The following is a 13584-nucleotide window of genomic DNA, read 5'->3' on the forward strand; positions in this document are numbered from 1 at the left end:
GGCAGGAGAAAAGAAAGAGGGCAGCGGGGTCCCTCCCAGCTGCGTGAATTATACCTCAGCACCCTCCCCCAAACTGCCACATCTGGTGACATCTGATTGGCCTGTGCTTAATCTTAGTCACTCTAGCTGTAAGAGAGATCAGGAACCATAGCCCTTTAGTTTGGTGAATTGCTGTACTGAATAAAACTGAGTCTCTGTTCTTAAGAATAAAGGGAGAATGAAAACTGGAATCTACCAGGATGTTCTTTTTCTTCACTAAATTCTAAGATGAAGCAGAGGTTATTTTCAGAAGAATCGGGCATTTGTTTACCAACCACAGCCTCCCTTTTCTGTTATTTATTCATTCACAGGGAGACTAAAAAGTCCTGGTTCCAAACCAGGGTGTATGAGTGGGACCCCTGCTTTCAGTTCCCAAGCAGAATGATTGGAACCACTGTGTTGGCTTTCATATGCCTGTACCTTGTAAGTAGAGCCAAACAAACCCTTTCCTATTTTATAAGTGGGATGGGGTTAGGGCAGGGCTTATTCTTTAAAAGCTGGGTCAAAATTGAGTCTGTAAATAAAAGAAGTACATTTTTTTGACCACCATTTTTACTCCAAGGACACTTTTACCCACATGGTGAATGACTAATAAATATAATTGAATTATTTATGGAGACTTCCGGTTGTCAGTTCCATGTAAAGAGCTTGCAAGATGCCAGTCCATCCTAACAAGTAAAAATCTGAACAAACTGAAACTCAACAGTTCTTAGATCCATAAGAGAAGTCATGGCACAAACCATTGTCCCTGAAATTGGAGACAGGTGGATCTAAAGAATTACAATGGAATGGAGCAAATCAAATCCAGCAATGTATAAAAAGAATTATACACCACAACTGAGTTGGATTTATCTCAGGTATGCAAACCTGGTACAATATTAAAAAAGCAATTAACGTAATCAATCACATCAACAGCCGAAAGAAGAAAAAATCCCATGATCGTATCAAGAGATGCAGGAAAAACATTTAACAAAATTCAACACCAGTTCATGATAATTTTTTTCAATAACCTAGGCATACAGGGGAACTTTCTCAATCTGATAAAAAATATGAACAAAAAAATCTACAGCTAGCATCATACTTTATGGTGAGAAATTAGAAACTTTCCTACTAAATTCAGGAAAAAGGCAAGACTGTTTCCCCTCATCACTCAGCATTTACTTAGGAAATCCTAGCTAGGTAATAAGACAAGAAAAGCAAATAAAAGGTATACTGATAGGGAAAGAAGAAGTAAAAATGTCTTTGTTCACAGATGACATGATTGCGTATGTGGGAAATTCCAAAAGAATCAGCAGAAAACTCCTGAAGGGGCATCTGGCTGGTTCAGTTGATAGCGTGTGTGACTCTTAATGTCAAAGTTTTAAGTTCGAGGCCCATGTTGGGTGCAGAGATTACTTAAAAATAAAATCTTGAAAATAACCCAACTCCTGGAACTAATAAGCAGTTATAGCAAGTTTGCAAGGTACAAGGTTAACCTACAAAAGTCAATTGCTTTTCTATGTATCAGCATTGAACAAGAGGAATTTGAAATTAAAGAAACTATCATTTACAATAGCAACCCCCCAAAAGGAATACTTAAATGTAAATCTAATAAAATATGCACAAAGATCTATATGAGGAAAACTACAAACCTGTGTTAAAAGAAATCAAAGAAGAACTAAATACGTGGAGAGATATTCCATATGTGTGGATGGAAAGATTCAGTATTGTCAAGATATCAGTACTTCCCAACTTGATCTACATATATTGGGATTGATCTATATTGGAATTCAGTGCATCTCAATCAAAACTAGGGGGTTATTTTGTGGATACTGACAAACTGATTCTAGAGTTTATAGGGAGAGCAAAAGACTCATAATAGCCAACAATATATTAAAGGAAAAGAAGAAAGTTGGAGGACTGACACTACTCGATTTCAACTTACTACAAAGCTACCCTAATCATGATGGTGTGATGTTGCCAATATAGTGAATCAATGGACAGGATAGAGAGCTAAGAAATAGACCAACATAAATAGAGTCAGCTTATCTTTGACAGAGGGGCAAAGGCAATACAATGGAGCAAATACTTTCTTTTTAACAAATGGTGCTGGAACAACTGGACATCCACATGCAAAAAAAAAAAAAAAATGAGTCTAGACACAGAATTTCCTAAATATTAACTTAAAATGAATCACAGACCTAAATGTCAAATGCAAAACTATGAAATTCCTAGAAGGTGAAATCAGAGAAAATTTAGATTAACTTGGGTTTGGTGATGACTTTTTATTTTTTGAATTAAATTAGTTATTGTTATTATTTGGCATTACCAATTATTTGAGACTGGCAGTGAATTTATGCATGAATGTATGTTTGTATGTAGGTATGTATATATATTTATTTTAATTTCAGTGTGGGCAACATAGTGTTATATTATTTCAAGTATACAGTATAGTGATTGAACAATTCTATACATTACTCAGTGCTCATCATGAAAAGTGTACTCTTAATCTCCTTCATCTGTTTCACCCATCCCCCTACCCACTTCCCCTCTGATAACCACTAGTTGGTTTTCTATAGTTAAGTGGTGAAGATTTTTTTAGACATGACACCAAAGACACGAACCATGAAGGAAAGATTGATAAGCTGGACTTCATTAAAATTAAAACGTTTTAATCTGCAAAAGACTCTGTCAAGAGAGTGAAAAGACAAGCCACACACTAGGAGAAAATATTTGCAAAAGACACATCTGAAACAGACTGTTATTCAAAGTATACAAAGAACTCTTAAAATTCAACAATGAGAAAACAAATAATCCGATTTAAAAATGAACCAAAGACCTTAATAGGCATCTCACAGAGAAGATATACAAATGGCAAATAAGCAAATGAAAACATGCTCTATAGTATATGTCATCAGGAAAATGCACATTAAAACAACGATCAAAACAACTACTGTACGTTAAAATATTAGAATGGCCAAAATTCAGAATGCTGACAATACCAAATGCCGACAAGGGTGTGAACTGGCAGGAACTCTCATTCACTGCTGGTGGGAATACAAATGGTACTCTTACCATATGATCCAGCAGTCACCCTGCTTGGTATTTACCCACATGCACTGAAAACTTATGTGCACACAAAAACGTGCACATGGATGTTTATAGCAGCTTTATACATAATTGCCAAAATATAGAAGTGACCAAGAGCTCTTCAGTAGGTGAATGGATAAATAATCTTTAATACATCCAGACAGGGGCGCCTGGGTGGCGCAGTCAGCTAAGCGTCCGACTTCAGCCAGGTCACAATCTCGCGGTCCGTGAGTTTGAGCCCCGCGTCAGGCTCTGGGCTGATGGGCGTCAGGCTCTGGGCTGATGGCTCGGAGCCTGGAGCCTGTTTCCGATGCTGTGTCTCCCTCTCTCTCTGCCCCTCCCCTGTTCATGCTCTGTCTCTCTCTGTCCCAAAAATAAATAAAAAACATTGAAAAAAAATTTTTTTTTAAAATACATCCAGACAATGGGCTACAATTCAGCACTAAAATGAAAGGAACTACCAAGCCATGAAAAGACCTGGAAGAAACTTAGATACATATTAATAAGTGAAAGATTCCTATTTGAAAAGATCACATGTTGACATTTTGAAAGGCAAAATTATGTAGACAATAAAAGATCAGTGGTTGCCAAGGATTGGGGAGAGGGAGGGATGAATAGACAGAACACAGAGGATTTTAGAACAGTGAAAAGACTTTGTATGATACTATATGGTAGATACATGTCATTAGACATTTGTCCAAACCCACAGAATGTGCAACACCAAGAGCGAACCCTAACGTAAACTATGGACTTTGGGTGATCATCATGTTTTTTTGTATAGGTGCGTTATTTAAGTTTGCTTTCTCAACAAAAAAATTTTTAATGTTGCCATAATTCTGACTTTCATATTTTATTAAGCACAGAGCCAAAACATTTCACATTGGTCAAAGTTATCTGAGGTAAAACGTCTGAGTCAAAAGGAGAGTCAAAATGGAGAGATAGAAGTGGAAGACCATATTGTCTTCTGGATGATACCTATATAAATTAATCCTGTGATTAAGTTTTAAAAAGTTTTTTTTTTTTTTAATTTTTTTTTTTCAACGTTTATTTATTTTTGGGACAGAGAGAGACAGAGCACGAACGGGGGAGGGGCAGAGAGAGAGGGAGACACAGAATCGGAAACAGGCTCCAGGCTCTGAGCCATCAGCCCAGAGCCCGACGCGGGGCTCGAACTCCCGGACCGTGAGATCGTGACCTGGCTGAAGTCGGACGCTCAACCGACTGCGCCACCCAGGCGCCCCTAAAAAGTTTTTAATGTTTGTTTATTTTTGAGAGAGAGAGACAGAGCATGAACAGGGGAGGGGCAAAGAGAGAGGGAGACACAGAATCCGAAGCAGGCTCCAGGTTCTGAGCTGTCAGCACAGGGCCTGATGTGGAGCTTGAACCCACAAACCTTGAGATCATGACCTGAGCTGAAGTCAGACACTTAACTGACTGAGCCACCCCGGTGCCCCTCCTATGATTAAGTTTTAAATGAATGTATGAGTTAGGTAATGCTGGAGTACCACATAAACCCCTAAATTTTAGTAACTTAACACTATAAATACGTTTGCCTTTGTAACAATGTTGAGTAAGTGTTCAGGTTTGGGGGGCAACAGTCCTCCATGTGTTATTCTGTAACTGAGATTCTTCCATCATGTGCTTCATTATCCCGAGAACCTTCACCCTCTGTATCCAGTCAACAGAAGGGGAAGGTGCATGGAGAAATGCATGTGGGAGGTTTTCAAAGTGCCCTTGTAGAATAGCACACATTCCTTCCACTCATCTTCCATGGGCAAGAACCTCGTCACATGGCCACATCCCTCAAGGGAGGCTGGGAAATGTAGTCCAGCTTTGTGCCCAAAGAAGGGGAGAATGGATTTTAACTGACAAGTGGAGTTCTCTGCAACGTGAGTAATTGACTTGGAATCATTGTGTTCCTTTAGTCTTTAGTGGTTATCTACTGTATGCCAAGCACCATGCTAAGACCTGGAAGAGAGAAGAGAGCTGATTCAGCAGAGTCTTGGCCTGGGAGAGACCCATGGTCTAAGAGAAGGGGATATGATGTGGTATGAAGTATGTGCCATGTAAAGAGAGACAAAGATGAGGTGAAAGTGCTCTGAAAGTTTAGGGCATTATTCGAGATTGAGAAGCTGCCTGAAGATGGTGGCATTTGAGCTGCACAAAGACAAACAAAATTTGGTTAATGAAGTAAAATGGCAGTAGGAACTGTAGAAGCTTTGGCATGGTGGTAGATGGTATAAAGGCATGATGACAGGATTATGGGAGTGAGAAAGTGTGGCATGTATACAGCAAACAGTACTTTCTCCAACGTGGTTACCACCAAGATGCAAGAAGAAGAGTGGGGAGAGATATGGCTGGAGTTGTCGCCAAGGTCACTTCTTATTCAGAGTTAGACATTCATTTCACTTTGAGGTAATTAATGTTTGAGGAGTGACTTGAGCCGTTGTAGGACTTAGTCTTATATGCTATGGGGTGCAGAAAAGAGTTTGGGGTGGCTCCAAAGATGTCTTCGGAGAAGTCACAATCCAACTCATCTTGGTATAGCCAGTGGTCAGAATCTATTTCATATGCGTTTTGAACTTCAAAGAGTTTGACCTCAAAACCAAAGAGAGGTCCATATGTTATTTACATAGTAGGCTGGACTCAGGTGAGACTTTGAAATGTTTGCTCTTTGCACCAGTTCATTGTCATTGAGTTCTGCGTGTTCATGTATGTGAGAGACGAGCTGGATGTGTTTGAAGGGGAGCTGGAGAACTACATCGCCTCCATGAACCAGACGGGGACCCTGACCCCTGTCATCCTGCAGGTGAAAGAGCTGATGAACGTCAGCAAAGGTAAAACCATCCCGCTCCCTTTGTTGGGAAAGTGTGGGAAACAGAGAAAAAGACTTACAACCGGCGGCGGGTGCACACCTGGAATAATGATCGCTGTAGTATTGCTACTACCTGCATGAGGTGACTGGTTTGGGAGGAAAAGTGGGTTACAACGGATCTATACCTCCTTGGATGACTAGAAGGCCAGTGGGGTCAGGACCCAGGCCACTTTGTTAAAAACTCTTTGGGGCTGAGTTGAACATCCCTGAGAATTTTCTCATTTTAATTTTTTTTTTCAACGTTTATTTATTTTTGGGACAGAGAGAGACAGAGCATGAACGGGGGAGGGGCAGAGAGAGAGGGAGACACAGAATCGGAAACAGGCTCCAGGCTCCGAGCCATCAGCCCAGAGCCCGACGCGGGGCTCGAACTCACGGACCGCGAGATCGTGACCTGGCTGAAGTCGGACGCTTAACCGACTGCGCCACCCAGGCGCCCCAGAATTTTCTCATTTTAAATAGCCTGTTTTGTTCTGGTGCCAGTGGGAACAACTAAAATCATCATATATTTTTCACTTTGGAAAAAAGAAAACAGCAAGCCTTGGCTTTTCTTTAGGATTATATGAAAAACGTATTTATGTTGTTCAGATTTAATTTCTGCTTAGTTCAGGCTGCTATACCAAGTTACTGTAGACTGGGTAGCAGAGACAACACACACTTGTTCCCCCGTTCGGGTGTCTGGGAAGTTCAAGGTGCCAGAAGATCGGGTGTTTCATGAAGCCTTGCTTCCTGATTTCCAGACGGCCGTCTCTTTGCATCCTCAGATGCTGGAGAGCAGGGAGAGGAAGCAGGCCCTCTCCTGTCTCTTATAAGGGCACTAATCCCAAAAGCCACATCTCTAAACACCATCATACTGAGGGTTAGGGCTTCAACATGTGAATCTGCCCATAGCAGCCACTTTACCTTAAAAAAGCAGCTTTCTTTGAAAACATTCTAATTCTGCGCCCATTGCCCACAGAGGGAGGAGAGTTCTTCCCTCTTGCCTGCTGAGAAAGGCCCTGGATAAGATGTCAGGTAAACTCTGTGTCATCAGACAAGTTGGGTCCTCTCTCTTGCACCTTGGTTTCCTCATCTTTAAAATGGGGCTTGGAGGGGCGCCTGGGTGGCTCAGTTGGTTGAGCGTCCAACTTCGGCTCAGGTCATGATCTCACAGTCTGTGAGTTCGAGCCCCGTGTCGGGCCCTGTGCTGACAGCTCGGATCCTGGAGCCTGCTTCAGATTCTGTGTCGCCCACTCTCTCTGCCCCTCCCCCACTTATGCTCGGCCTCTCTCACTTTCAAAAAAAATGAATAAATGTTAAAAAAAAAAATTTAATGGGGCTTGGATACGGGTGCTAAGGTTTCCAGAAGTCTTTGTGGCACTGACTTTTAGTGGCCATAAAATACAAAATGCTCCTTAAGCCATGAAATAGGCGTTGCCAATGATGCATTTACTTAAGACTCGTAAACTAGTAGAAATAGATCTAGTGTGGATTATTTGAAGAAAATTCCCTTTCATACATGTGACATGGGAAGTTACCTTTTTTTAAAAATTCAAGTTAGTTAACATACAGTCTAGTCTTGGCTTCAGGAGTAGAACCCGGTGATTCATCTCTTACATATGACACTCAGTGCTCCTCCCAAAAAGTACCCTTCTTAATGCCCATTACCTATTTAATCCATCCGCCCACCTACCAACCCTCCAGCAACCCTCAGTTTGTTCTATTTAAAAGTCTCTTATGGTTTGCCTTCCTCTCTGTTTTTATCTTATTTTTCCTTCCCTTCCCCTATGTTCATCTGTTGTGTTTCTTAAATACCACATATGAGTGAAAGCATATCTGTTTTTCTCTGACTTATTTCACTTAGCATAATACCCTTTAGTTCCATGCACATTGTTGCAAATGGCAAGATTTCATTCTTTTTTATTGCTGAGTAGTATTCCATTGTATGTATATGCGTATGTGTGTGTGTATATATATATGTATATATATGTGTATATATGTGTGTGTGTGTGTATGTGTGTGTGTGTACACACACACACACACACACATATATATATATATATATATATATATATATATATACACACACACACACCACATCTTCTTAATCCATTCATCAGTCTATGGACACTTGGGCTCTTTCCATAATTTGGCTATTATTGGTAGTACCGCTATAAACATTGGGGTGCATATGCCCCTTCAAATCTGCATTTTTGTATCCTTTGGATATATACTGAGTAGTGTAATTGCTGTGTCATAGGGTAGTTGGAAAGTTACCTTTTATGTGAACACTGGGGCAGATACTGCTTCTTCCCTATCACCACATTTTATTGTTGCCCTTAAACATCTGTATTCACCTTTAATGTTGATTTATGCTCCGCCTTATGAGTCCCTGAGTACAGCACTCAGCAAACATACTCTAATCTTTAAATTCAGTGATACTAATTTTAAGTCATACTTTTTTTAAGTTTACATTTCCACCCCTCTTCTGGGCAAGTTTTTATTTATTTTTTATTTTTTAAAAGATTTTATTTTTAGGTCATCTCTACACCCAGTGTGAAGCTTGAACTCACGACCCCGAGATGAGAAGTCTCACGCTCCGCTGACTGAGCCATCCAGGCACCCCTGAGCAAGTTTCTAGTGCCAACTTCAGTTACTTGCTCTGGGTGAACTGTAGTAACTGTATCATCTTATTCATTCATGGTTTACCCGCTCTTTCATGGATTTGCTGACATGTTTAGATACTTTGAGAATCAAAATATAAAAATCACTCTGTCTTGATTTTTTCCAGCTTTAAAACAGCTGCCCTCTGGCCAAGAGAGACTTCAAGCTGAACATGCTTTATCTTTGGGAAGATAAAGGCATTAAATTAAAGGTGTGCAGTCATGTTCTTGCTGCTGGCTGGAGGGAGTCTGCACTCACTCTGCTTGTGGCCAGACTCCTCTAATCCTTTCCTTCAAGGATCCCTGCACCCCCCAGGGGTGGCACTTGGTGGTTTACCAGCTTCCTTTGTATTGCTTGAGGTTTGGGATATAGCTGTGCCTAATCCTAGTGATTTCTGGGACGGAGACATATTTGAAACTTGAAAGGAATGAAAATCAGTTTCTTTTCCTTCTTTTTAAGATAACTTTTTGAAGATTCAGTTAACACACCGTACAATTCATCCATTTAAAATACAATTCAGGGAAATCTAGGTGACTCAGTTGGTTAAGTGTCCGACTTCAGCTCAGGTCATGGTCTCACAGTTCTCGAGTTCGAGCACTGTGTCAGGCTCTGTGCTGACAGCTCAGAACCTGGAGCCTGCTTCAGATTCTGTGTCTCCCTCTCTCTCTGCCCCTCCCCTGCTCATGCTCTGTCTGTCTGTCTCTCTCTCTCTCAAAAATAAAATAAACATTGGGGCGCCTGGGTGGCGCAGTCGGTTAAGCGTCCGACTTCAGCCAGGTCACGATCTCACGGTCCGGGAGTTCGAGCCCCGCGTCAGGCTCTGGGCTGATGGCTCAGAGCCTGGAGCCTGTTTCCAGTTCTGTGTCTCCCTCTCTCTCTGCCCCTCCCCCGTTCATGCTCTGTGTCTCTCTGTCCCAAAAATAAAATAAATAAATAAATAAACGTTAAAAAATAAAATAAAATAAAATAAACATTAAAAAAAATTTTTTTAAGGCACCTGGATGGCTCAGTCAGTTAAGCATCTGACTTTGGCTCAGGTCATGACCTTGCAGTCTGTGAATTCGGGACTCTGCTGACAGTTCAGGGTCTGGAGCCTGCTTCTCATTCTGTGTCTCTTCTCTCTCTGCCCCTCCCCACTCACGCTCGGTCTCTCTTTCTCCCTCTTTCTCAAAAACAAAATAAGCATTAAAAAAACAAAAAGAAAAGAAAGTACAATTCAGTGGGTTTAGTATATTCTCAGCCATCACCATTGCACAACCATCACCACATCAAATTTAGAATATTTCCATCACCCTAAAAAGAAATCATGACCATTTGTAATCACTCCCCATTTCCCTTTAACTCTCCCAGCCCTAGATTACCACTGTTCTCTGGCTCTGTGGATTTGGCTATTCTGGACTTCTTATATAAATGGAATCATATAATATGTGGTCTTTCTTCATTGATTTCTCTCACATAGCCAATGTTTATAAAGTTTATCTATGTCATAGCATGTGTCCCAATTTCATTATTCTTTCTTGCTGGACTTTAAAAATAATATTTAAGTTTATTTATTTATTTTGAGAAAGAGAGAGAGAGAGAGGAGGGCAGAGAGAGAGGGGGAAAGAGAATCCTAAGCAGGCTCTGTGCTGTCAGCCCAGAGCCTGATGTAGGGCTCTAACTCACGAATGGCAAGATCATAACTGAGCCGAAATCAAAAGTCAGATGCTCAACTGACTGAGCCACCTAGGTGCCCCTATTCTTTATTGCTGAATTTTATTCTGTTGTATGAATATACCACATTGTACTTATTCATTCATTAGTTGATGGAAATTTGGGTTGTTTCAACTTTCTGGTTATCATGAGTAATATTGCTATGAACATTCATCTCCAAGTTTTTCATATATTTTCATATATCTTGGGTGTGTACCTAAGAGTGGAATTCTGGGTTATATGGTAACTATGTTTAACCTATCAAGGAATTGCCAGACTGTTTTCAAAAGCAGCTGCATCACTGTGTATTCCCACCACCATCAGGGATCCAATTCCCTCCATATCTTCACCAACACTTGTTGGTATGTGTCTTTCTTTTTAAGTTTTTATTTATTTTGAGAGAGAGAGAGAGAGCACAAGCAGGGGTGGGGCAGAGAGAGAGAGAGAGAGAGAGAGAGAGAGAGAATCCCAAGCAGGCTCCTCACTGTCAGCACAGAGTCCTATGCAGGACTCAATCTCATAAACAGTGAAATCATGACCTGAGTCAAAATCAAGAGTTGGGTGCTTAACCGATTGAGCCATCCAGGCGCTAAGCTATATGTCTTTTTTATTACAGCCATCTAATAAGTCTGAAATGGCATCTTTTTGTGGTTTAGGTTTTCATTTCCCTGATAGCTAATGATATTGAGAATCCTTTCATGTATTTATTGGCCATTTATACATCTTCTGTGAGTAATGTCCATGGAGATTTGTTGCCTACTTTTAATTTTTTTAATGTTTATTTATTTTTGAGAGAGACAGAAACAGAGAAAGACAGAGAGATAAAGCATGAGCATGGGAAGGGCAGAGAGAGAGAAGGCACAGAATTGGAAGTAGGCTGCAGGCTCTGAGCTGTCAGCACAGAACCTGACGTGGGGCTCGAACTCACAAACCATGAGATCATGACCTGAGCCGAAGTTGAACACTCAGTCGACTGAGCCACCCGGGCACCCCCATTGCCTACTTTTAAATTGAATTATTTATTGATTATTGATCTGTAAGGGTTCTTTATATTATACATAAATCCCATAAGAGAGATACAATTTGAAAATATTTTTTCCCATTCTGTGAGTTGCTTTTTCACTTTCTTGACGGTGTCTTTTGAAACACAAAGGTTTTTAACTTTGATGGAGTCCAGCATATTCATTTTTCTTTTATCACTTGTATGTATCTAAGACAACATTACCTAACTTGAAGTCTACAAAGATTTATTCTCATATTTTCTTCTGAGACTTGTATAATTTTAGCTTTTACGTTTAAGCCTGTGATCTATTTTGAGTTAATTTTTGTCTATGCTGTGAGGTAAGGTTCTAGCTTCATTGTTTTGCATGTGAATATCAGTTGCCCCTGTGCCATTTGTTGAAAAGCATATTCTTTTCCCCCACTGAATTGCCTCTTCATCCTTCTTGAAAATGCATTGACAATGAAGGTTTACTTCTGGATTATCAGTGTATTACATTGATCTGTTTGTCTATCTGTATGGCAATACCACACTTCATTACTGTAGCTTTGTAGTGAGTTTGAAATCAAGAAGTGTGAGTCTCGAAATTTCCTTCTTCTTTTTCAAGATGGTATTGCCTATTCTCGGTCCCTTCATTTTTATATGAATTATAGGATTAGCTTATCAATTTTTGCAAAAATTTCATTGGAATTTTAACAGGGGTTGGGTTGAATCTTCAGATCGATTTAGGGAGCATTGCCATGTTACCAAAGAAGATCCAATACATGAAAGTGGTGTGTCTTTCCATTAATCTAAGTCTTCTTTAATTTCTTTCAACAGTCTTTTGTAGCTTTCAGTGTATGAGTTATATACTTCTGCTAAACTTATTCTTAAGTATTTTATCCTCTGATACTAGTGCAAATGCAGTTGTTTTCTTCATTTTCACATTGTGCATTGTTAGGGTACAGAAATACAATTGATTTTTATATATTTGTCTTGCGTCCTGAAGCCTTACTGAACTCATTTATTAATGGGTTTGAATATTTTTGGTTGTTTGTTTACTGCTTAGGATTCTTAAATATAAGAAAAAGTCACCGGTAAATAGAGATAGTTTTATTTCTTCCTTTGCAGTCTGGCTGCATTTTCTTGCCTAATTGCCTCGGCTAGACCCTCCAGTATAATGTAGATAGAATTGGCAAAAGTGGACGTTGATTTTCTTATTCCTGAACTTAGGGGGAAAGCAGTCAGTCTTTCGCTGTTAAGTATGATGTTAGCTGTGGGTTTTTTTGCAGATGCTTTTTATCAGGTTAAGGATAAAAGGGGTGTTGGATTTTTTAAAATGCTTTGATTGGACTGACTGAGAAACAGCTTGTCCAGAAGCTTTCATACCTTCAAATCATCTCTCTTTCCTGTTTCTCCATCCCTTTCTCATAAGCACACAGGATCACAATGAAAGCACATTAGATACAACCTATTAAAAACTGTGAGTAATGTCCGTGGAGATTCTCCACAGGATGGATGGGATGAAAGAACATTCAAGACCTCTTGATTCCAGTTATCCTTGTACATGGTTGCTCTTTACTAGAGGTGGCCAATCGAAATCAACTATCAATGGTTTTACAAGAATGGAAGGGAACTACGATGTGTATACTCCCTGATTTTCTCTTCCCCGTACTCACTGTAGATGGAAAATATTAATACCCAAGGAGAGGCTTGTGTGGGAAGTAAAGGATATCAAGGGTGTGTGTGTCTGAAATGAACCAGAAATATAAACAAACTTTATTTACACAACCCTTTCTGTGTGAGCTTCCACATTTTGAAAATACTGTTTCTGGTTCATCTTCTCAGGCCTCTCTTGTCTCTTTTTCTACTTCAGGAGTCTGGCTGGTGACCATCTTGCCCGCCTCCCTCACGTGTGTGAGCTATCTGTTCCACATACTGGCCTGTTACAGGTAAGAGGGCTCTGGGAGTCATTTGTGTGTCTTCAGCCAGTACTTTTCTAAAAATTCCGGAGCAGTGACAGCAGTACCCAAATTGGAACCAGGAAGGTGTACATGGTCCAGGAACAGCCTCATTGATCGGTAATAAAACAAAACCCAAAACGAAAACACTATTGATTTGAGCTTCTACCATAAGCTTGATATTGTGCTTAGAATCTTTTGATTTTCACTACAACCGTGAGAGGTAGTTTCAGCTCTGTTTTTACAGCTGAGAAGGCTGAGACTCAACAAAATAACTCACCCAAGCCGTTAGCAGCTGGCCATGTCCTGAGAGGTCTTGTCACTTC

At 40.2% G+C, this 13584-nt stretch overlaps 1 protein-coding gene across 2 annotated transcripts in view; it reads left to right on the forward strand.

Moving 5' to 3' along the window:
* LOC122474504 (stimulated by retinoic acid gene 6 protein-like) overlaps positions 1 to 13584 on the forward strand; it is a 56448-nt gene that overhangs the window by 33123 nt on the left and 9741 nt on the right. For both annotated transcript variants that reach the window (XM_043565398.1, XM_043565399.1), the window contains exons 9-11: positions 351 to 462; positions 5792 to 5945; positions 13174 to 13249. In XM_043565398.1, the coding sequence (XP_043421333.1) occupies positions 351 to 462; positions 5792 to 5945; positions 13174 to 13249 (342 nt within the window). The remainder of the gene's footprint in view (positions 1 to 350; positions 463 to 5791; positions 5946 to 13173; positions 13250 to 13584) is intronic.

Source organism: Prionailurus bengalensis, chromosome D4, assembly GCF_016509475.1.
Source record: "Prionailurus bengalensis isolate Pbe53 chromosome D4, Fcat_Pben_1.1_paternal_pri, whole genome shotgun sequence".
NCBI lineage: Eukaryota > Metazoa > Chordata > Mammalia > Carnivora > Felidae > Prionailurus > Prionailurus bengalensis.